Source organism: Lissotriton helveticus, chromosome 11 (assembly GCF_964261635.1).
Source record: "Lissotriton helveticus chromosome 11, aLisHel1.1, whole genome shotgun sequence".
NCBI classification, from domain to species: Eukaryota; Metazoa; Chordata; class Amphibia; order Caudata; family Salamandridae; genus Lissotriton; species Lissotriton helveticus.
Window position 1 is genome coordinate 126,332,966 of NC_136072.1, and position 24,949 is coordinate 126,357,914.

Sequence of the window (24,949 nt, forward strand, 5' to 3'; positions counted from 1 at the left end):
GGGTATGCTCAACAACTACCAAAATTACGCTTGTATCATTTGATAGGGTTGAGTACGTTTTATCAAGTAGTCATTTAAAAGGTTGTAAAAAAATAATGTGAATAAAACGTAGATGTTTTTGTTGGAGAGGGTGCAGAAATTCAGAAAGGAGGGTGTTTAAATCGAGTTTTTGGCTACAAAATCTAGATCTTCCTTTGGAAATATTTGTAGCTGGTTGTTTCCAGCCAACCAGTAATCTAGTTTACTAAAGTTTGCAGGGCAGTCAAAGATGGGGCACAGGTTCTGGCCATCATCCACATTCTCTCATGAGAATGGTCTGGTCTCTCAACAACTTTAATCAGCGCTGTAGGGAATAGCACAACGTCTCTACCCCCCCTTCCAACAAAAAAAATGGGCTCCAAGCCTGGAGAGTAGAGTGGTTATGCATAAATTAGGCACAAAAGAAACTAAACTACTTATTCAGATCTCGTACCATTTCAGGGCGGTCTAAAGCACATCTAGTAAGTATCAAACTAACCCCCCCACCATGACCACACAGGTTCCAGAGGAAGTGCCCATCACATTGGATTAGTAACAGCTAAAAGCTTGAAAAGCCTGCACACTAAAGCAACATTGCAATGGAAAATGCTTCTGCACGAGGCACGGCACAAACGAATAGTTTACCTGTCGGTGTCGTTTTGCAGCTTGAAGATCTTTCTGGATTCACTATGCTGTGCATATTCCGCAATCTGGTGGTTGGGTCCGGAATCGTAGTCTTTTTTCTCTTTTTTTTGTCGCAGCCCAGGTGGGCGTCGACGTCCCACCATTTGGTGTCCTTTCGGTGACGTCGGCGTGCTTCCAGCGGAAGCTACCACCCTTGGGCACCATCTTCGGATTCTTTTTTCTGTCTCCTTTCCTTGTTTGTCTTTGTAGTGCATCCATGGCTATGTATGTTAATCGTTTTTTCAACGTTAGTGTTTCCACGTATTTTGTAATTGTTCCAACTTGCTTTTTTTCCCCATGTTTTTCCACCCTCTTTTCCAGCCTCATCTTTCTGGCGGAGGCGGGTGGGTTCGCTAGTGAATCCAGAAAGATCTTCAAGCTGCAAAACTACACCGACAGGTAAGAAACTATTCGTTTTGCAGCGTGAATCTTTCTGGATTCACTATGCTGTGCATAGATTTTGTAGCGGTTTTCGTTACTTTTGTGGCGGTTGGGTGGAAGATGAGCATTGGTTGCTAAAAATATGTTGAAGCACTTTTTGTCCTACTTGTGCTTCCTTGTTCATCTGTACATCCACGCAGTAGTGCTTCGTGAAAGTGTGTACTGAAGCCCATGTTGCCGCCAGGCATATATCCTGAATCGGTGTGTTGGCCAGGAAGGCAATTGTTGCTCCTTTCTTCCTGGTGGAGTGGGCTCGTGCCCCTCCCGTTAGCTCCTGGCCAGCTTGCTTGTGGCAGAACTGAATTGTCTGTGCGATCCATCAGGCTATGGTGTTTTTCGTAACTGGTTTGCCCATGTAACTGTTAGCGAAGGACACAAAGAACTGTTTCGTCTTCCTGTGGTCCTTCGTTCTTTCAATGTAGTGCATCACAGCCCTTCTTGCATCTAGGGTGTGGAGCGACCTCTCAGCGCTTGTAGTGGGGTTTTGGAAGAAGCTAGGGATCTGAATACTCTGATTCATGTGGAACCTTGACACCACCTTTGGCATGAAGTGTGGGTCAGTTCTCATCACGACCCCGTCACTGTGTATCTGGATGTAGGGTTCCTGCAGTGTGAGTGCCTGCAGTTCACTCACCCTTCGTAGTGAGGTGATCGCCACCAGGAAGGCCGTCTTCATTGTCAACGTTTGCAGTGATGCTTTGTGGATGGGTTCGAAGGGTGCTTTCATGAGCTCCGTCAGTACCACGTTTAAGTTCCAGGCCGGTGGCGGCATTCTCTTTGGCGGCGCTATTCTTTTAGCCCCTTCCAGGAATCTTTTCACGACTTGAGATGTGAAGAAGCTTCTCCCTGTTTCTCCTCTTGTGTATGCCACAATCGCTGCTAGGTGCACTCTCAGTGAGGATGAGCTTAGCTTTGCCTTGATTAGGTGTGTGAGGTACCTTAGCACCGTGGACTCCTTGGTCAGTCTCCTTTGGAGGTGTTTTTTGCAACACCATTGAGTGAATCTTTTCCACTTTTCCCCATAGCACTTGCGTGTGCTGGGCCTTCTTGCCTCTCGCAGCACCCGCAGGGTGCTCTCTGGTAGTTTCAGGTGTGCAAATTCTAAGTCCTCAGGAGCCAGGCTGAGAGGTTGAGGCTCTCTGGCTCTGGGTGTAGGATTCCTCCGTTTTCCATGGAGAGTAGGTCTCTTCTTTTTGAGAACTTGTGGGGAGGCCTCTGCGCCATCTCCATTATCTGAGAATACCACGTCTGTCTGGCCCATTGTGGTGCCACCAGGATGAGCGTCATGTTGCTCTTCATGCATTTGTTGAGCACCCTGGGGATCAGTGGTATCGGGGGAAAAGCGTAGGCAAATGTTTTTGACCAGCTTATCCATAGGGCATTCCCCTGGGACCGTGCCTCTGGTTGCCTGGATGCAAAGTATTGGCATTTTGCATTCCGGTGTGTTGCAAATAGGTCTATTGTTGGGGTGCCCCACTTCCTGAATAGACTCTGTTTCCTGCCTGTTGAGTTCCCACTCGTGGGATGCTGAAGTCTGCCTGCTGAGCCAATCCGCTTCCACATTTTCCTTCCCTGGCAGGTGTATGGCTAGCAGGTCTATTTTTAGTGGTATGGCCCATTTCCCGATCTCTTGTGCCAAGTTTGACAGCGGGAACGATTGAGTTCCCCCCTGTTTGTTTATGTAAAACATCGTTGTGGTGTTGTCTGTTTGTATTAGCACCTTCGGTTGTGTAGGTGTTTCTGAAAAGCCTTGAGGGCTACCAACACAGTTTTCAGTTCCAGGTAGTTGATGTACCTGACTGCATCTGTAGGGCTCCACAGACCCCTCACTCTGAGCCTGTTCATGTGTGCGCCCCACCCCTTCTGGGATGCGTCTGTGGTGATGGTCACTGTTGGGTCCGGTGGTGTTAGAGGTTTCCCTTCTGTTGTTCTCTCCTTGGTCCACCACTTTCTCTTCCTGCACCCTGTGCGTTACAACCACTAGATCCTCCCAACTTCCTGTAGCTTGTGACCATTGTTGTTGCAGCCACTCTTGAAGTGGTCTCATTTGTAGGCGTACATTGGGGACCAGGTGGATGCATGATGCCATCATCCCCAAGATCTTGCTCACAGTCCTCACTGTCAGAGATCGCCCCTTCTGGTAGTGACGTTTCTCCCTCAGTAGGCTGAGCGTTCTCTTTTCGCTCGGTAAGACTCTGCATTGTATGGTGTCGATCTGGGCTCCCAGGAAGATCTTCACCTGCTCTGGTTCCATTGAGCTTTTGCCCCAGTGTATGGAGAAACCCAGGTTTGCTAGCGTTCCTGTCACCTGTTCTGCATGCTCTTTGCATGTCCTGTAGCAGTTTGCCTTCACCAGCCAGTCGTCGAGATAGGGGTACACGTGTATCCCCTTTCTCCTTAGGTGTGCGGCCACTGCCGCAAGGCATTTGGTGAACACCCTTGGTGCGGACTTTAGGCCGAAAGCTAGGGTCGTGAATTGGTAGTGATCCTTGTTTACAGTGAACCTTAGCATGTGCTGCTTGTTCATGGGGATGTGCAGGTATGCATTTTTTAGGTCTATGGTAGACAAGAAGTCCCCTGCTTTTATCTGAGGAATGACCTCTTGTAGGGACGTCATTTTGAATTTTTGAGTTTTGACGTATTTGTTCAGGAACCGTAGGTCCAGTATGGGTCTTAGGCTTTCGTCCACCTTTGGCACTAGGAAGTAGTTAAAGTACACTCCCATGTTCCGTTCTATGGCCGCTTTGAGGAGGAGTTCTTGGGCTTCCTCTTGCAGTAGTTGCAGCTCTCTTCCTGAGTGCTGTCTTTTCCTTGGTTTTCTGTTTGGTGGCCTTTTTTCCAACTCTATGCAGTACCCGAACTGCATAATATTGAGTATCCACTTGTCTGTTATTTTTCTCCACTCCTGGAGAAAAAAATCTCAATCTTCCTCCTACCGGAGTTGCATGTTCCTTTGTGTCTTGTCCGTGTAGCCCTCTCCTCTTTGTTTTCCCGTGCTCCTCCCCCGGAGGGTGTGGGTGGTAGAGCACCTTCTCTCGTGTGAAGTCACTTAGAGGGGGCTGTTCGCCGCCTCTTCTTCTCTGGCCCCGTCCATTTCCTCTCGATCGAAAGGACTGGCCCCTGCCTTGGTAGTTCCAGTTTTGCCTCTGCTGCCCCTGGTGGCCTTGGCTGTCACTCTGTTGCCCCTGGTGAGAATCTCCTCGCTGGCTTCCACCTCTGCCGTTCGGCCTCCGCGACAGAGTGCCCCTTCTCATCCCTCTGAACTGCAGGGCTCCCATGGACCTTGCCGTCTCGTTGTCCTTCTTCAGTTGGGTGAGCTTATCATCAACTGGGGCTCCGAACAATGTTTCACCGCTGAAGGGTGTGTTCAGGATGTTGTTCTGGACTTCAGCCTTGAATCCCGAGATCCTGAGCCATGCTTGCCTTCTTTCAGTGATGCCTATAGACATCAGTCTGCTGGATGTTTCTGCCCCGTCCAAGGCTGTCTTCAGGCATGAGTTGGCGATGCTCTTCCCTTCCTCTACCAGGTGTGCACCTCTGTCACGGTATTGTTCCGGGAGGTGTTTGAGCAACTGTCCCATCTCCTCCCAGTGCTGGTATTGATGCCTATTCAGGAGGGCGTTGGAATTCGCCATCCGCCAGTGCGTCACAGCGTTCCTCTCAATCTTCCTGCCAGTTAGGTCCATCCTCCTGCTTTCTTTGTCAGGTGGGGGTCCGGACGTTGTTGGGACGTTTGCCCTTTTCCTGGCCATTGCAGCGATGATAGAATCCGCTGTGACGGAACCCTTGATGTAAGCTGGGTCTTCGGAGGAGAATTTGTACTTCTTCTCGGTCCTCGGCGTTACAGATCTGCGTGTAGCCAGGTCCTTGAAGGCCTCCTTTCCCTGGGCCGTGATACTCTTGAGCATGGGCAGGAACTGGCTCCTTGTCTGTATGGGGAGCAGTGTCTCGAGTAGGAAGTCTGCTTCTGGCTTCTCCTCTTCCAGCTTAATTCCATAAGCTGTTGCCGCCTTTCTTACCACCTCATTGTATGCCCCAATGTCATCCGGTGGCGAAGGCCTCGAGGGGTATGTTTCTACCGCCTGCTCTGGGTTTTCAGCCTCGATGTCCTGCCATTCCTGGTCTTGGGCCGTCGAGGAACCTGAACCGTAGCGCGACTGCCGTTCCCCGTAATCCCCCTCTGTGTAGTAGAGGTCCTCCGCCTCTTCGTGCTCCGAAGGTTCCAGAGTTTTCGGCGGCCCTTCGATGTCGAACTCTTCGATCGCCTGTACCTCAGCGACGGTCGGTGCCGGCTTCGGGGGAATCTTGTAACTTTTCATCGAAGTCCTTCCTTCTCTGAAGGATGTTCTCCATTTCGGCCTCGAGCCTTCTCTTTTTTCTCTGCGGCCTGTTGGTCGTCGAGCGTTTCGGCCGCCCTTTTCGGCGTCGAAGCTTTCTTCGGCTCTTTTTCTTTCGACGTCGAAGTCCCTTTTTCGGGGGCTTGCTTCGATGACCTTTGCTTTTCGCTGGTCTTCTGCCTCCGGGAGTCCTTCTCGGAGGATCCGCTGGGCTCTTTTTCGGAGGATGCAGCTTCGGTCGTCGATTTGCTCGGCGCCCCTTTCGAGGCGCTGTGCTCTGACTTTCGAGAGTCTGCCTCAGGCTTTCGAGGCCCTGTGGGAGTTTTCGGGGTCGTAGACTCTCCTACCTTATCAGGCGTATTCTTATCGGTCTCAACGACCGTGAAGTCATCTGGTCCTTCGGCAATGTTGTCCTCATCGTCGGTGGAGAGGCCAAGTTCATAAAGCGTCGGGGCTTGGCCTTTGCCCTGCATCGTGTGGTGAGCCGTCCTCTGTCCTTCTCGAATTCGGAGTGTCTTCGGCTTGAAGACGGAGCAGGCGTTGCAGTCTCTGCTCTCGTGGTCGATTGGCAGGCAGAGGTTGCAGACTGGGTGCTGGTCCTTCTGTGCGAACTTGTGGTGGCAGTTCTTGCAGAATTTAAACGGCGTCTTGTACATCCCTGCGCTCAGGGGGCCCCCTGTGTGCGCATTCCTTCAAGGGCGTCAAAGATTTCCAAGTTCTCTCCTTTCTTCGTCGTCTCCTCGCTAAAGGTCCTCTTCTGTCGATGTTCTCAGGCCTTCCCCTGTGAGTTTGCTGTATTTTCTTCTTTCCTCCTCCAAAACTTCTAGAGCTTCATGCGACGATCCAGACCCAACGGCGGAAAAAAGAATCTGAAGATGGCGCCCAAGGGTGGTAGCTTCCGCCGGAAGCACGCCGACGTCACCGAAAGGACACCAAATGGTGGGACGTTGACACCCACCTGGGCTACGACAAAAAAAAAAAAAAAAAAAAAAAAAAAAAACAGACTACGATTCCGGACCCAACCACCAGATTGCGGAATATGCACAGCATAGTGAATCCAGAAAGATTCACGCTGCAAAACTACATTTCTGCAGTCTCTCGAAAACCAGGATGATTCGCAACCTCCCAAAATCAAATAATTACATTAATAGGATGCCCTCAAGTCCTGGACGTGGCTATCTGCAGCAAGATAACAGGAAAGCCAAACAAGCATTTTTAGAGGCTATTTAAGTCTATTGGCATTTGTCAACATAGAACCAATACACCATATATGCTCTCTATCACCCACATTCTGGGAAAACCTACAGCATCAACATATAGAGCAACCTTGCTTGTTACACGTTCCTCTGAGGGGGGTGAGCAAGGTAAACCTGTTTTACAAACTCTACTGGTCAGCCTATGTGGCTGAAGCAAGGAGAAGCTCAATAAAATATAAGGTTTTATGTAATAAAAAAAAATAATTGGCACTTCCATCCAAGAGTTGGTCAGGGCCACAGGACCAAGTTGTAGCATGATCTACAAATTCTAAAAGGCACTCGAGAAAAAAAGGAAGTAGTTTACACAAAAGCAGATGTTTGCCTAACATCTATGGTTTGGAAGTTATACTGTTGCGCCTGTTTGTACTCCTCGAATATTAACCACCATTTACAACCAGTGACCAAAACTAAATGGTGTAGGGACAGAGGTAAACCAATTTGCACATCAAAACCGCAGCGATCAACTGCGGTCAGTCTGGTAACCAGGATTTTGTCTGCTGTACTACAGGTATGAATGCGCTAGAGGTAGGAACCAACAGAAAAGTTCCTGCTGCGTTGACACTATAGCACCGTAGCCCAACTGGAAGAACTCCAGTTCTCGTACTACAAGCACAGTAAGAATATGGTTATAGGAGGTTCACTCCGATCACAAACACTCATCCAATTAAAACTATAGTTTTGAACAGCACTATATCAAGACACTGAACCTACACAGCAGTGACCAACATGTTCTAAAGCATCACATCCCGTATTCTTGAAAGCAGGCATAATAAACAAATGTTGGGATTTGTCAATGCAAACTGGTTTGCTACCAAATAATGTATCAGATATTTAGCGACAAAACTCAAAAATGGCTGCCTGTATTTCTTGCTTCAGACAAACCGAAGTGGCATTAGGGAAATCCAGATTAAATTCACAAAATAGTTTACCAACTGGTTATCAACATACCAAAGTCAAAAAATTAAGAAGTCCAATTTTCAACACTGTCATAGCAATAGGTGCAAATCATAATTCTAGGACATTGCAATGATTTTAGCACAAGTAAGGAGTCAACATGACTAGTTTATTAACATTCAAACTTCATTAAGACGTGCAAAATGTGGCAATTTCACTAGGATTTACCCTAACTAAGACATGGGATAGGTTGATGGGGCTTAGCAATAAAGGGTCCAGATCACACGTAATCACTCCTTAAATACTTTGAATAAATACAACAAAAGTGAAAAAATAAATCTATATCAAGGCATTTGCAATTTAGACTAATATTCAATAAAGGCATGTATGCTTGTTTAACATAATTTGCTGATTTTATACAGCACTTATATCTTTTAGTCCATAAGTAAATTATTAAGTGATAAAGAACATCCAATACAAATACTTCAATAGAAGTAAGGAAAAAAAATGTAAATATGAAAAAATGTAAAGACCCCATGTCTATACAACCACCCAACAGTCTAAACTCTGCAAAGAGCACAAAGCCAAAGGCTTTCCCCCACACTAGGTCACGACAAGTCACGTTGCTTGTCAAAAATGTGTATTTCTGATCCGTTAGGAGCATTGAGACGAGATTCAAAAGATTTCCGATGCAATGCACGTCGTGACAGCCTCCGCAACAGCGAGCACCGCATTCAAAAATCACAATCTCATCCCAGAGACTAAATTAGATCTGCCACATTCATAGGCATCTCCTCCACTGTAGTATTGTAGAAAGTCTCAATGTCACGAAGAATCCTCTTGTCTTCCTCTGTAACAAAGTTTATGGCCACTCCTTTTCTGCCAAAACGTCCACCACGACCAATTCTGCACATGAACAACAATTTAAAAGAAGTTAAGATATGAAAACCGTGAAGCTTCAAGTACATGTTGCTTCACCCCATGCACTAGGACTATTCGTCAGATACAACATTTTTTTTTACTTCTTCACTACATTTGTGAATTGTTTGCACAAGAGAAATAAAATGTCACATTAAACCTAGGCAGCAAGGTGCCATTGCCATGCTAGTATTCACAAACAGATGCACTTAACACATTAACATTTCCCCCTCTGAAAATTTGATTTTTCTGTAGATTACAAAAAGGTGCTTGGTCATTTCACTACGGCCAAAGAAAGCCTTGACAAAAAAAAAAAATGTTTTACCTTTCAAATTTAGAGTCCGTGTTGCACTGGCGCCACCATACCGCAACCAAATCAGGGTTCTTGCTCCAGGAGAGCCAAACCCCATGACTTCAGTGGGCCATTCTCTGGTGTTGAGGAATTCCTTAGATCTGGAGCAGTTCAACTTATCTTCCACAATTAAAAAAAATTGTTTGGAGAGAGTATTTAATTATATCAGCTTCTCTAAAAATCATGGTGTTTATTAGCCAACTTAGAAATGTTCCCCAAGAACTGTAGGAGACCAAGCGTTTACATCTGTTGTAAAACAGATGTTGATTGTATGAATCAAATTTTCTTTTAGCGGGGGGAGACCGACAAAGATTCAGCAATACTGCAACGTGAATCTGCCATATTTATTAGCATGGCTTGGCTCACAAAGTGCATTGGAAATAAAGCACTATTTAGTTATAATTGCACTGGTCTGCTAGCAATTCAGTTTTACTGCAGTGTTTACCTCCGCCGGTTTTGCTCCCCTTCCACCCCCAGAAGTTACCCAATTACTCCAAGTGACAGTAAACATACGGTATGAGGGCGGGGGGTAGTCTGGGGGGCATTGCACTTACTCTTAATAGCCACTTGCCCTAAAGAATGCTCTGCTGCGGCACAAGTTGAATCCAACAATTGCTACGTGACCAGTGCAATTTGAAATTGTTTTATATTTAATGTTCCTTTCACTGCCTAGTTTTTATGTGAAAGTGAAAAAATTGCGAATGTAATTATATGACAATCTACCAGGAGTATAAACTCACCTGTGAATGTAATTTTCACGATTGGTTGGTAGATCATAGTTTATGACCAAAGATACTTGCTGTACATCAATACCACGAGCCTGCACAAACGAATACACATTTGAAATGAGAGACTGTACTTTAAGCACCAAAACACAAGGTTTTCAACCACACAAGATAAAGTAACCCAAAAATAGAGCCTTCAAAAATGTATAACGTGCAGGCAGATGTTTACCAGCAAATCTGTGGTGATCAACACACGACTAGATCCAGATCGGAATTCCCTCATAATGACATCACGTTCCTTCTGGTCCATGTCACCATGCTGTGGAAAGAGTTGTAAGAGCTTTAAGTGCCTTCGTAAGTCTCGATTTGATGCTGGACATAAACACTGTCAGAGATCAAGCGTCCCGGTCTGTCGATGCACCATAACAGAAAGGGATAGTAATTAATCTATTACATTTTTGCAGGGGGAACGATAAAATAGCACTTCTAGCTACGTTGTAACTTATCCTGCATCTCAAAATGGCGGTTCAAAACAAACATGGCATAACCTAGGTTGTGGAGCATATACACTTCTTTAACCCCTTGCATGCTGATGATGGCCCCCAGCCGTCATGCACTACGGTGGTCGTGTGCTGAGGAACCCGCCCACTCATTCAAAGCGCCGCACAGGCGCAGAATCGCAGCGGCATGCAAGGGGTTAAAAAGTAGCAGTTAAGTGACGGAGATTGAACTCCTTGTTCCAGTCTACTTGACTGGCAGTAGCTGGTGGAGAGGATTTACTGCAACAAGTCTGCAGACAAACTGTAAGTTATTATCTCTAGACAGAGGGCAAACTAACTCAAGGGACTACGATCATACATGAGATATGAAGGTTGCACTATGAGTGGCTGAAATAAGTCGCCATTCAAACAGATTAACATTCAGGAGGTAATGAACAGAGTATAGTTAGAAAGTGAGTCATTGGCACCCCACACATTTTGCACCCATTTTCAAACCACATCCACAGGGCATCTTAGAATTAGGAGAAGGGGTCGCTCATATGCTCCCCTTCTGTAATATGGATTGTGGCATGCAATAAGACTTCGCATTACAATATTATGACAACGCAATGCAAATTAGTCAAGACTACAGAGGTTCAAGGCGAACCCATCCAATAGGCGCGGTCTGTGTGGCTTACTGAGGGTAGCATTAGGGAGGAGAATGATGTTCCGGGAATTCCTCTCTCCCCCCCACCCCCCACCCCATGGCTTCCTATGCAACCAAGTGCAGTCACAGCAGTTATCTGGGATAGAAATTGGGCATTGACGATTTTTAGGACTCCACTGCCAGCGAGCTTGAATAATCTGGTCTTCCACTGATGTGCTGTCCCAAACAAAAGGCACAGTCAAGCGTTTGCTCCTTTGCTAGGAGAGACATTTTCAGTCATCTGCAACACCCTGGCACGGCGCACCAGATCAGTAATACAGAGCCAGGAGAGTGAACATATGCTGACATACAAAAAAACTGCAGTTTCCCATTGAACTGGATCCTGGTGTAGGGAGTAGTGGTCTTTAAAAAAAATGTGCAATACCCCCTGATCTGAGTGTTTTTAAATAAATAGCCACTTTACATTTTAGTCGATGGATTTAAAGAGTGGGTAGGCGGATTCTAGTCGAGAGAGTGGAATAGCCTACATAAGATTGCACCTTGGCATTAACTAGCGGAGTACAGGACACCTCCACCATTACCATCTAGGCAATCTCAGCTCATTGCCACCCAGTCATTGGAGCTCATGTCAACGACCCTCGGCCCGAACCATTGCTGCCCCATCTGGTATAGCACACATCCCTTGGAACAGTCCATGCTACAGTCTAGATCACCAACAATCTCCACTCTTGTATGACACAATGTCAATCCTTGCTACCATCTCACTTCCCCTCCATTAATTCAAACCTCTCCCCAGTCTCTGCCCATCACTATCTTTTCTCAGTCAATATCCCTACCTTGCTACTGTCCATCACTTTACCTAATGATTCGCCGCCTTATGCAGCCAACAGTATTTTGAGAGGTTGTTGGTGCTGAATAGCGGACCAGACATGAGACAGGCTCCAGAAGGTAGGAGTGAAAACGCCATTACACCTTATGCACCCTAAATTCAAAGAGGCAGACTACTATAGCTTTAATTCGCATCTCAACCCCTTCTGAAGAATTACGCTCTGGACAGACATTCATAACAAGAACAAAGTAACCCCCCCCCCCCCCCCCTCCGCAAAAAAAACTAACAGGTAGAGCTGTATAGCCAACATTGGGTCAGCCAAGCTTCCTTGAGCATCCTTTTATAGCCAATTGTACTTGCCCACAATTAACTTGCAACTGAAGTAAACATTCCTAAGGAGCGTGCACTTCTCACAGCATTCATGAAGGCATACCATCAAATCATCCCTAAAGATCATACTAAATATTTAGAAACCACTTAGTCGGACCAAATAAAATAAATCCAGGGGTAAAGGCACATTTGAGGTTATACAGTAACCCCATACGGATGTCCAAAAGGAACAAATATTTGGTCGCTCACAGACATCGATTATGCACGGCCACATACATAAAGTCACTCTCCGGGTCAGATTAAGCCACCCTAACAAAACGTAATTTCTGCCAATTACGCATGTTTCGATAAAGGCTCATGCAGTTGCTTACCAAGGCAGATACAGTGAAGTCTCTGGTATGCATTTTCTCCGTAAGCCAATCAACCTTTCTCCTCGTATTGAGAAAGATTACCGCTTGGGTAATAGTCAAGGTCTCATACAAGTCACAGAGCGTATCCAATTTCCATTCCTAAATAGACAATGGAGAAATATTTAGGCACAGGTGGAAGACAACATGCATTCAAGTTCCACATTAGGACATTAAGAAAGCGGTTCACCCAAATCACATCAGCTCACCTCTCACCTTCCCGTGTGCACTTGCTAGCATTATAATACCGACCAGGAGTACAGCTGGTTTCATTAATTTTGACACTATGCTTGAAGAGGAATAAAGCTGCATGCCCAACCTCGAATTGGCCGGCAGGCGCCACTAAAGAATTGCAGTTTAGAAGCATCTTGCAGGGGTCTCTATTAACCAGCGCAGCAGTAGTCAAGGTTTTAAATAGATGTACTCGAGGATCATGCAAAAACATGGTAATGGAAGAATACTTAAATTAATCTCAGCAACTGGCAACCCCCAGAGATAGCATGGTGTACAAAATAAAGATGTCCTGGGGCGACCCTAAGTAATTACTAGTGGATGAGAACAATTCAACCATTCCACCCACCACTTTAGTATACTTCAGTGCTAAAAGAATCGAGCACAGAGGAATCAAAATGTCAATGACCTGCTCTAGATTCCGTTCATTTTAAATGTTATACCAGTCCAATTGAAGACTGCAGTGCATTAACCACTTGCAAGCAAAGTGCATCATCACTAGCACTTCAAATGCAGCTAACTTTATGTACTCATTTTAATATCCCAGACAGTTTGAAAAATCAGAACACGGTGGAAAAATAGGTTGTTTACTTTCAGTGAACAATTTCTTATTAAGTCATCTTATTTCGAATATGGCACTCGATGTTGAGTGAGTAAGGCTGGGATATTTTGCATACAAGCCTAATGAAAGAAATACTGCACACCATACAAGAGACTGGTCTACAAGTTGATGGTTTAATATTAAGACTAACAATTTAATAGTGTATGAAATCTGGATATGATTTTTTTTAAATAATCAATATCTAAACATGGTTTCAACTAGGATAATCTGTTTACAAAACAGGTCAATGCAATCTCTGTACACGAGGCTTATATTGACGTGGTTTTATGGACCAGCGTGCCCCATGTTGCTCGGATCTCACTAGTTTAGGCTGCTCAAGCCTTTCCTACATCTGGCAACTTCGTGTCAGCTAGTCATGTCACACCAGGTGTGTATTCAACTTGTGACCCTGTGTAAGAATCCCAAATCCCAAACCTATTGTAAGCCTTTTGAATTGTTGCAATTCGAAAATCTGGCTCAAATGATTGCGAATAGTATCTTCACACAAGCTTTAACCGCCACAGCACTAAAACATCTAGCTTGTGTTGAAATTAAACACAAAATACACTCTCAAAGGCCAAGTGTAGGGTAGTACTTTCTGTACAGTACAAGCGTTTGAGAAAAAAGCATTCAACACTAGAAAGGCTTTAAGTGGTCCTCAACTGACGACATCTTAGAGAACGCCTACGGGACTTTAAACTACCAGTTCCCGCATTAATACAGCAAGACATCAAAATAAAGATCCACATGGAAAAGTCATCACAAGCCAAATGTATCTGAACACCATATCAGCATTGCTGCACAACCTTGAATACCGTCATCAATATCCTTGCAATAGCCACTGCACAAAATACCAAAACCCAGAGTGAAGTAAATCGGACAACTATACCTCTCGTTCTACATTAATGTAGAACTGTTTGATGCCTTCTAGGGTCAATTCTTCTTTCTTGACGAGTATGCGAATTGGGTCTCGCATGAATTTTTTGGTCACCTCCAAGACATCAGAAGGCATTGTTGCAGACAACAGAACCACCTGAAAACACAATAAACTACTTGCTTTAGACCGGTGGAATAAAAGTAGGTTACTAATTCAGAACGTACTTCGACAAGACTGAAGTACTGGCTATTGAAAATAAGACCGACCACATCTGGTGGTTGGCAGAACTCCGACCCACTCTAACATTAATCACCCACTAAAGAAGGCTGGGAATCATCCTGGACGACACGTTCAACATGACTTCTCACAGCAATATTCAACATACTATGAATGCTAGGAAAAAAATCTTCAAGTGGCTCTTGCAGTACACCAGGCGTAATGTCACGCAAGCACCATCACAGACTACTACGAAGTGCACTGTATTCTGGAATCTGCAAACATCAGTGAATAGACTTCTGACCCTCCAGAACGCTGCCGCAAGACATGCTCAAGCTCAACCTCCATCACTGCACCCACATCTCACCCCCAGTAACTCCACTGGCTCCCAATCCACAAATGCAGCCAATTCAAACTCCTCACACATACCTACAGAACCCACTTGCCTGCACTGCATACATTCACAGCCCATTGAGACGCCTGTGTGCAGCCTCACACTCGTTTGCACCCCCCCCCCCGGCATTCACAAATGCCTGTAGATCATGCTCTTACATAGGACACAAAACATCGAATGACCTCCCACAACACCTCCGACCCCTCCTCCTGTTTACTGGAGTTTTGCAAGAAGCGCAAGACCTGGCTCTTCAAATAATGTAGTGGGGCCTCACGTTTACACTCCTGCTCAATCACCTCGGTGGCGATGAGTGCGCAATACCTAGCAGTATTTATATATACATTTATCGATCATCTGATGGACCCACTTACTACCAGCCCTGCTAATGTGGCTGAGCAAAAGGAGAAGGCACTCAGAGACCCAGCTGGATGGGGCAGTAGACATCAGCATCTGTTTGTCTACATCTATACAAACAGTTTACACTACGAATGCTGCTTTAGCCCCCCATATCTTCCATTTTGCGGAAGGATTAGAATGCAACAGTTAATTGTCGCAGGCCAATTCTGATTAGAAGACAGTTGCAGCTGTTCAATCCATACCTGAATGTTGGTGCTCAACTTTTGAAAAATCTCGTATATTTGATCCTTGAATCCTCTGCTCAACATTTCGTCAGCCTCATCCAAGACAAACATCTTTATCCATTTTGGAGCTATTGAACAGAAGTATAAGTTTAAGGTTAGAGTATCAGATCAAGAAATTAGTTTCCCAATTCCACCAGTGACATTTCAAAACCCTGCTACAAGTGAACAGCAAAATGTTGATTACTCACAGTCCTGAAAGTTAGGAAACATCAATATTTGCAGTGGATATACTGGAGTGCACTAAACGATGGAGTTTACCAGCATTTATATACCAGCATTTCCAAATTATGGGTGGAGAGCCAATTGTTGGTAGGTCAGGAAAGACCCAGCAATAAATACAAATTTTAAATTCTGTGTCACATTTGCTGGTGCTTCAAACAGGTCAAAGGGGCTTTAAGTGAGATGAAAAGACTGGGGGTGGGGGGGGACAGAATCTCTTAAAGGGGTGCGGATTAAATTAAGAGCGCGGCATAAAAACATACAAGCTAAAAATGTGCTCAGCATAGCGTCACCCGACTGGTATTTTGTGGTTTGTCATTGCATCCAAATATATGATACAACAAGGAACATTATACTTACAACGAGCCAGGACTATTGGCTTTGCCTATGGTTTTTAGTTGCATGAAATAAATAAGCAACTTTGGCTTTGTATACAATATTGCACCAAGGATAGTGCTGGATAACTAAACACTTATAAGGTCCCAAAGGCAAGACCTATTGATATACCAATGCTTGTTTCTTTTCTGATACCCCATGAAAACAAGCATTTGCTTTGCAATAGGTCTCGCTTTGGGACTAATCATCAGCTTTACCCAGGATAATAGGCTTCAACATCAACAGTTGCATGGCTAAAAACAAGTTCTTAAAGGAGAGCACTATTGGCTAAGCCAATGCTGGTTATTGTGCGCTAGAAAAAAAAGTGTGTTAAGGGGGGGGCGCCTCAACCACAGCTGTCAAATGCCCACGTCATACGTTTGGATCATCAGCCAAAAACCAATGGAATTCTGAGAGTTTATTTTAGCTTTACTCAGACTACGAGCTTCAAAATGCTATGTGACCCCCCCCCCCTAAAAAAAAAAAATCCAAACATGGGCGGCTTACTGCGTTAACACTTGCACCTTTGTAAAACACGGAGCTGCACATTCATCTGCACTTTGGGGCTTATTTTATGGCTATTGGCAGTCTAACTGAAACCAAGGCTACGGGCACACACCTCCATGGCTGTAGCGAGAGGGGTAGGGGTGATCGAGCGGAGGGCATTTACTCAAATAATAAATTGTGGTCAAAATGCTTAAGACGCTCCAGTGCAGGTGTGATCTCCCACAAATCATCCAGCGCCTGAATCGTAAACAAAGAAACCGGAACCAGCACCCGGGCCCAGCTGTGCAGGGAAGGGCAAATAGGAGCACCAGGAAGCAAGAAAGTTTCAAACAGAACAAAGGGGAGGCATATGTGGTAGCCTCAGAACGTGGGTTCTTTTGGTTGGGGACGGCATCAGAGCACTGCGGGTATACCATGAATTGTGGGTTCAGAGAATGGGAGTCATGAGATGGTGAGGCGCACACGGACAGCTGACAGAAAACGAAGTGGAGCCCACGTGGGAGAAGGAACGGAACAATTGAAAGTGGGGGTATGAAATGGGGAGCAGCGAGGAGTGCAGGAGCTAGAAAAAATGGAATCAGAACTAAGTCAGGTGGAGTTTAGTGTTTCGGGTTGTTGCTGAGTCTCGCTTCTATGAGTCATCCTGTAGCTGAAACGAAGCTAGACCCCCTACACTCTGTATCACAGTAAAGTTTTGCCACCTCTAAAAACTCTGAAAGGTTTGAGCCCCCACATTTGCAAAGTTGGGCCTCCCTCAACCAAGGAGTAGGGGGTGGAGCTGGGGTTCTCAGCTGTCTGGAGTTTGCTTGAACAGCCCCTTCACTGCAGACAGGAATTTTCGTGATGGACAGCAAATATTGGGGTGTAGTCAAGCTTTAAGACGGTGATCATGTTGGGTCAGTGAGCCCATGAGTGGTGCACGCACTGCAAAGACGCTATGAAAATAAAGCAAAAAAAAAAAAAACCTGTGAGTGGTACGCGCGCAGTCTGCAAAGAATTTAAGGAATGCAGCAGGCACAGTGTGGGGCCTCTGCTTGCTCCGAGCTCCCTAGGCCAGGGAGAGAGGAGGCAGGACACGTACCTGCCTTTGGCCAATTGCGTGCTGTCTTTCTTAGACAGACTAACGCACAAGCCAATAGCTCGCAAAAAAAAAAACCGCACAAGCGTGTGTTCCGAGTTGGAAGTCCTTACAAGAAGCCCCGCAGAGCAGCACATGCGCGCTGGCTCAGGCGAGAGCTAAAAAGCGCAGCACTTGGTTTGCGCCCTTGTGTAAACTCAAAGCACACAGGTCAATTTTTGCTGTTTCAGATGCTGTAAAATATCCAAAATGCATACAATGCAAGTCTCTTTCCTCTAAACACATTTGAGCAAGTCTGTTGCATCTATATTCTCTTATGTGGTGCTCTTTCCGTATAAACTCCCTCAATGGTTCAGTGCTCCAAGCTCATTAAAATATATATAGATATATCACTGCAGCTGCTTTTTAAAAATCAGTTTGTAGCCTAGTATATAGTATTAGCCGAATATTATTTCTTTGTTTTGTGAATGTACTTGCTACACTTAGGGGCAGATTCAATCTGGGTCGGTAAGCTCTGACCGAGCTGGATCCGGAGTGTTTCCCGACCGAGCCGGACTCCTGCAGTCCGACCGAGCAAGTACGATGCGGCCGCATCCTGCCGGACTCTGTTCGGTCGGACTCCCATAGAAGTCAATGGGAGCCGGTCATACGACGTGTACATGGGGCTCCCATTGAATAGGTACGGCTCGCACAAAGGCACCCCCTACAGTGGGTACGAGTCAGTGCCATCTGCACCGTACATGCCTGTGTTGGGGAGATCCTTGGGTCTCCCCCTGTGTCAGAGTCGTAAGGCTGTGGGTGACAGGGGGTCCGACGCAGACCCCCAAAGGCAACGTCCCAGACGTTTTGCTAGCTGGAAACTTCGGCTCGAACCAGCTGTCCGACATGTGCATCGTACTGGCTCGGTCGTAAATCGCATCCATTGCACGGCATGGTTTGCTTACGGACGAGATGTACGGAGCGGTTCAGACCCCGAAACTATTTGGTCGGTGATTTTTGTTTTGCTCGCATCTTACTTGCTCGCACAGCTGTACGAGTCGGGTGGAAAACACGCGTACGGCTCGTACTTTTTCCAACCGGATCGAGTTTGGTGCACTTCCGAGTGAGATCTGAATCGGGCCCTTATTGTTAACGTTCTGTATTGCACAATCTCCATTGAGAGTTTAACATGAGTTTATTTCAAATCCTGCAGCTGGGTCTCTAGGAAGCTTCATGATTTGGTCGGAATAAGAGCATGGTCTCTTAATAAAAACATTGTGGGAAAAATACTTGCAAGCATGAATGAGGGCGGGAGATAGTGAAAACAAGCTCTCATGTTGAGTGCTTAAGGGGAAAGAAACTTGAATCTCCAAAAACGGGAGCTGTGGATGGACACTAGTACTTGGCTCATGCTCTAGGGAAGCCCAAACACAAGGATAGGCAGGACCCATACATGCCATGACAAATGGGAACAAATTATTAGAGTGACATACTTCAAACAAACAGTAACCCTGTGGGCAAGCTGTAGCCACGGATTGTAAACAAGTCTCGAAGAGAAAGTGCATGTGCGGTCTAGCAGAGACCTCAAAAGTGGCTAGATGAACCACTGTTTTGAGCTAATATAAGCATAATCAACATTCCTTCTTTTTAATCATAAAGGGCTATGACAAAGGCAACCTTTCCAATAAAGTTTTGTATCCCTTCATGTGACAATGGAAATGGTCAACTAGCACACAAGCCATTTCACCGTTCAATGATCTCACCTAAACGCCATGTGTGTTATGGGAGGATTGGTTTAGAGGATGTGCTTGGACAATTTATTTTCCTCTCAATGAATAAAGTGTATAAAGGCTGTTTTGCAACACAACGGAAATACCAGAAAGTGAAATGTATGCACTATGCAATTAGTAAAGCAAAAATGAAGCACTTTTTGCAATTCTAATGTGTACAGGAAAAAGACTACCAGGATCAAAATTAATCCATGACACTTTACTTGGTGATCAAATAATGCAATATCCACAGAATCCCGATTTCCACATCATTTGTGTGCTATGTGGCATCAACAAAACGGCATGTCTGCAAATTCAGTGGTCATTTCAATTGATAACGTGAAGTCTGAATGACAATTTACTACCACACAATGCGTTACATATGCTAGGTTACATACATACACAAACCCTGATCAAATACTTACAAAGATATCGCCTATTCAACATGTCGAAAACACGTCCAGGAGTACCAACGACGATGTGAGGTGCCTCTGCCTGCAGCTTCTGCATCTCATTGCGCACATTCGTACCACCAATGCAGGCATGGCAGGTTGCGCCCATGTAATCTCCAAGAGCCAAAATTACTTTTTGGATCTAAAAAGCAGGATCAATATTAATAAAAGGGATTGTGTGGCAAACCAATAGAAGGTCTACCAGTCTCGGCTTCTTAATTTTACAGCAAACCTCGTGGCAACCACAAGAAATTTAAAGTCTAAAGCACTGCAAGAATAACCATATATTTGTATGGAGGTCTGAAGACCACTTCACTCCAGCCAGTAAGATCTCTAGTCACCTACAGCGCTCCAGGCCCTGAACTATTTAACACCTATTTAGGAGTTCCAAGAACACAGGCGTTGGGAGGAGAGTCCTAGGCTAGAATACTCTTCAGCTGCAAAGTAGTCAGAGGTAGAACAAATTTTCAGTCCAACTGTTCATCCCCACCACAGCCGATGGCACTCAACAATGAAGACAGGAATGGACTTAAAAGTTTGTCAATAGTAGACTTTACACTTAGTCCCCTCCTTAGCTTACCTTCAGTTAAGAAATTATAGGCAAGTGTAATCAAAGACCAGTAAAATGGCACTTAATCATACATACCCCCATTCACAAGAAACCCATGCTTTAAACCACAAGTAGGGAATTTGTAATTAAAAGGACTCCAATACATCCTGCTTCAGTTTAAACAAATGCACGTGCAGCCCAGAGCCGGGATTTGTAATTGCCACCAGCTTTGAGAGAAGTTGTTGCATTTCACACAGCACGCCTTAGATGCCCAGGAGGCCAGAATGTTAAGAGTAAAGGAAATGTGTGGTGCGGAAACCAAACTTTTCCAGATCCGCCTGGAACTTCAATAGGTATGGAACAGTCAATAGGTTCGTAGAACAGTGCAACGTCCAGGCATTAGGTTCTGGCAACACTAGGTGTTTGGGAAGTTAAAGAACGCTTTCGCATAAAGCAAGTGAAAATCAAAATAAAGCAAGTGAAAATACAAGTGAATAAGAAGACACATCGGTGTTAATGCAACAAAAGCAAAGCTTATTTAGCAGACAGGCCAGTTTGGCAGCCTTATGAAAGTACACGGTTTACAGACAAGAATGTTTGCAGCAAATCTGACTCAAACCTGCAGGCTAGTTTACAGTGATATATATGTACGCAGCTGGAACGCTCAATGAAAGGCAAAAAAAAAAAAAACTGGCTGAAAGCAAATTGCGTGTCATTAAAAACTATACAAACATTTGTAATCAAATTACAGTAAGTGCACTGCACTTTTCATTTTGCACAACTGCAAAAAAAATGTACACAGTGACAAGACCACGCCTAAGAGGCACAGCATAATTAAGATATTCCAATCACCAATAAAACCACTTCGTTTCATTTCAAGGGGAGCTTTTGATGACCCACATCTGGGTGCTGGTTTTGTAATTGGATTGCAGCCCTGCCTTTGGTTAATATTACAGTTGTGAAACTTGAAACTAGTGCAGCACACATGTGAAAGTCTACTACGCTATCAATACCTGTTGAGCCAGTTCTCTGGTGGGGGCCAATACTAGAGCCTGGGACTCCTTGAGATCAATCTCCAACTGCTGCAGGATGGAAATAGCAAATGTGGCTGTCTTGCCAGTACCTGACTGAGCTTGCGCAATCACATCATAGCCTAAAAAAAGTAGGATACATATTTACTGCTCCCACAAAGGTAACTTGTAACCTAACAAGTTCAACATTTTTATTTAAAAAAGTGATCAGTATTAGTAAAGTTATCTCCATTTCAGGTCAGTCCCGAAAGATGGTATGCCATCATATCACTTTATATACTACAAGTATTGCTAGTTCAAAACATTACCCACCCCTCATTAATTCTCTGCAAACATAGCAGTAATATACCTTTAATACAAGGAATTATCGCTCTCTGCTGGATAGCAGATGGCTTCTCAAAACCATAAGCATATATTCCTCTCAGAAGAGATTCCTTTAAATTCATGTCATCAAAATTATCGACAATCTCATTCCAGTTGCTCTGCAAAAAAAAAAAAAAAGTTATGAGTGACAGAATTGATATGACTAGGTTAATATTTATAAGAAAAAGCTTTTATATCAGGCTTAGCCAAACTAGCCCAATCTGCTTTTACTAGAACATGTCAAGCATCCACAAGGGCCTCACCTCAATGACACCATCGGGGTCCATGCCTTCTGGGCCGCCATGGTCTCTGTAAAAAAATAAGGGGGGTGTCAGTACGTTTAAAATATGATGCAGGTTAATCTACATTTCCAAAAGTGTGACTAATACCAGCCAAAGTTTATCGGACATGGTTGACCCTTTCGGCATGAAGGGTCAATACAATTATCATGGGTGGTAGAAACATAGACCTGTAAATACTAAGAATAATTGTGAATACTATATATTAAGAGTTAGCAATTTGGTCCACAAAAGGGGCATTGTTGCTTTTAGCTACAGCATTTCAAGGGGCTATAAATGCCTAGTAGAGCGCTCAGATGTTTTTACTAGTTTCATAAATCTCCAGGTCATCAATAGGTACCCAAGAGCTTCACATAGGTTCTGATAATCCGACGTTCTATCAATAAAAAGGTTGACTTTAAGGGGCTAGGGTAGGAGAAAGGGATATTGGAAGCAGGGGGGCGGTGCTGGTGCTAAGGGAAGCAAGGTTCTTAGTCTAACTGAACAACATTCGTGCACAAAGGTCTAGATTTAGATAGGAACTGCCATGATCGTTGCGCAATCAAGTTACCATTCCTTCCAACAAAAGTAATAATTCGGCACAAGAACACTCGAGGGGACGCAAAAGCAGCAGGTGCGGAGCGAGGGGACTGCTTGAAAACACGATAACTTTCTTGTGTGAAACAGGAAGCAGAAGCAGTGATGACAGCCAAAGATTGTAAAAAGGAAATTCTCCATGAACGGGACTAACAAGTTTGACACATTAGAAGCACGCAAATAAGCGCGACATGGTAAGCAACAGACTAGCTGCAGGCCCCTCTGTTCTAAAGCCACAATATGCCACACAGTAGACACTACCTCAAAAGAAATGCGTTACTTACGTGTAACTTAAGTAATCCAGTATTGGTATCTTTCATAGATTCACATGCCTGAATCATTCCCAGTCGTCGGGGTGGGAGTCGCCGGTACATAACAATAGTAATGTCATAGACCTATACATACTAATAGGCCAGAGGCCTCACATTAGTAAGCCAAGTCCTTTTGTAAAAAGGACCAAACTTTGGCCAGGAGCCAATCAGCTACTACCAACCTCTCGAACCTTCCTGGAAGGAGCCCTAGTCCCTCAGATTTTCGTAAGCACAGTGCTAAGTAGTACCTACTGAGAGAACCAAGGTGAGCCCTTCCAGGGGAGGCGGGTGGGTTGCATGTGAATCTATGAAAGATACCAATACTGGATAACTGCAGTTACAGGTAAGTTACGCATTTCTTATCCAGTATTATGGGTATCTTTCATAGATTCACATGCCTGAATCAGAGTAGCAAGCAATAGTCAGCACATTTCGTCTAATACATCATGGAAGACACTTAATACCTTATCATTAGTGCAATACCATGAACTTGGAAAACATTAGCAGTAGGAAGAAATGTGCAAGAAGGCAATAGGAAGGTGGGATGAGAGGAAGAAGGCTCACCTCTAATGAAATAGATTTCAGAGCACCGCGTGTCCCACTGCTGCATCCTTCATAAGTTCTGAGTCCAAGCAGTAGTGCCTGGTGAATGTATGAGGTGTCTTCCATGTCGCCACTCTACAAATGTCGACAATAGGCACCCCAGCAAAGAGCACCATGGAAGTGGACACTGCTCTTGTGGAATGAGCCCGAACTTTGGAAGGCAGAGGATGTCCCTCCTGTTGGTGGCAGAAGGCGATGGCCGCAGAGATCCATCTTGAAATACTCTGCTTTGTCAATGGATGACCTTTCCTGGGCCTGCTAAAGGAAATGAATAATTGGCTGGAGTTTCGAAACTGTTCCGTCCTATGGATGTAGAACCTCAGACATCTCTTCAGGTCTAAAGAGTGGAGAGATCTCTCCGCTGCCGTGGATGGATTCGGAAAGAACGTTTTTAGAATAGGTTCATCGAGATGAAAAGTAGACGGAACCTTTGGTATGAACTTAGGATTGGTCCTTAAGATGACTGTCCTGTTTAAACTGAAGGAAAGGATCCAGAATAGATAAAGCCTGAAGCTCACTTACTCTCCTTGCGGACGTGAGAGCCAATAAGAGCTGTCTTCCATGACAAGTATTTGATATCTGCTTTATGAATTGGCTCAAAGGGTTGTTTCATCAACTGAGCAAAGACAATGTTGGGTTGCCACGTAGGTGGTAACGGTCTCACTGGAGGGAATGTTCTGAATAACCCTTTCATAAATTGCTTGACCAGTCTATTGGACCATAGTGACGTTCCAGACAAAGAGCGCCTAAATCGAGAGATGGCCGCCAGATGGACCTTTGAGGCGTGGGCCAATCCCAAGTTAGCCAGGTGAAGTAAGTAAGGCAGCATTTGCTCCCAGGAAAGTGAGACGTTGCGATGGTTGAAGGACAGACTTGCTGGTTGAGCGTAAGTCCTAGGCACTCGAAGAGTTGAAGACAGGCGCTGGAAGATCTGGTTACGCCTATCAGAGTAGGAGCCTTGACGAGCCAGTCGTCCAAGTAGGGGAAAACCTGGTGATGGAGTTGGCGAAGGTACGCTGCCACAGGAGACAGGCATTTTGTAAAAATGCGTGGTGCCGACTTCAGGCCAAATGGCAACACTCTGATTTGGTAGTGCTGTCCCGCCACCACAAATCTCAGGAATCGTCAGTGACTCTTGTGGATCAGTATGTGAAAGTAGGCATCCTAGAGTTCTAAGGACACCATGAAATCTTTGGAATTGAGCAGCTGTAACACCTCTTGAATGGATACCATACGGAACGATTGTTTCTTGAGGTATCTGTTGAGGCTTCTTAGGTCCAATATAGGTCTCCATTTTCTCCTTTTTTCGTATTAGGAAGATTCAGGAGTAGAATCCTTTCCCCCTCTGACCTCGGGGAGCTCTTTCTACGGCTCTTTTCTGGAGCATTAGTGAGAGTTCTTTTTGAAAGAGATACAGATTCTTGTGCTGCATAGGATGTGGGGGGTTCGGAGGAGGAGTCTCTACGAACTTCAAAGTATGACCGAACCAGCTGGAGAACCCAACGATCCGTCGTGATTTTTTGCCAATTGTGGAGGAAGT

At 45.0% G+C, this 24,949-nt stretch overlaps 1 protein-coding gene and 1 non-coding gene across 3 annotated transcripts in view; both read right to left on the reverse strand.

The window, feature by feature from the left end:
- Positions 1–7,778: 7,778 nt before the first annotated feature.
- The window catches only part of EIF4A2 (eukaryotic translation initiation factor 4A2), a 34,965-nt gene continuing 17,794 nt past the window's right edge, over positions 7,779–24,949 (reverse strand). The window contains exons 2-12 of one of the 2 annotated variants that reach the window (XR_013602571.1): positions 21,884–21,929; positions 21,607–21,739; positions 21,240–21,379; positions 19,650–19,818; positions 15,256–15,365; positions 14,059–14,202; positions 12,302–12,439; positions 9,855–9,944; positions 9,641–9,720; positions 8,874–9,020; positions 7,779–8,536 (exon numbers count right to left, since the gene is read on the reverse strand). Coding sequence is in view for 1 of the 2 variants with exons in the window: in XM_078667535.1 (XP_078523661.1) it covers positions 8,392–8,536; positions 9,641–9,720; positions 9,855–9,944; positions 12,302–12,439; positions 14,059–14,202; positions 15,256–15,365; positions 19,650–19,818; positions 21,240–21,379; positions 21,607–21,739; positions 21,884–21,929 (1,195 nt within the window). In the remaining variant the exon portion in view is untranslated. The remainder of the gene's footprint in view (positions 8,537–8,873; positions 9,021–9,640; positions 9,721–9,854; positions 9,945–12,301; positions 12,440–14,058; positions 14,203–15,255; positions 15,366–19,649; positions 19,819–21,239; positions 21,380–21,606; positions 21,740–21,883; positions 21,930–24,949) is intronic. The other variant, XM_078667535.1, reaches the window with a different exon arrangement.
- LOC144793294 (small nucleolar RNA SNORD2) lies at positions 21,459–21,530 on the reverse strand. The gene has a single exon (XR_013602884.1). It is a non-coding gene; the product is annotated as a small nucleolar RNA SNORD2 (small nucleolar RNA).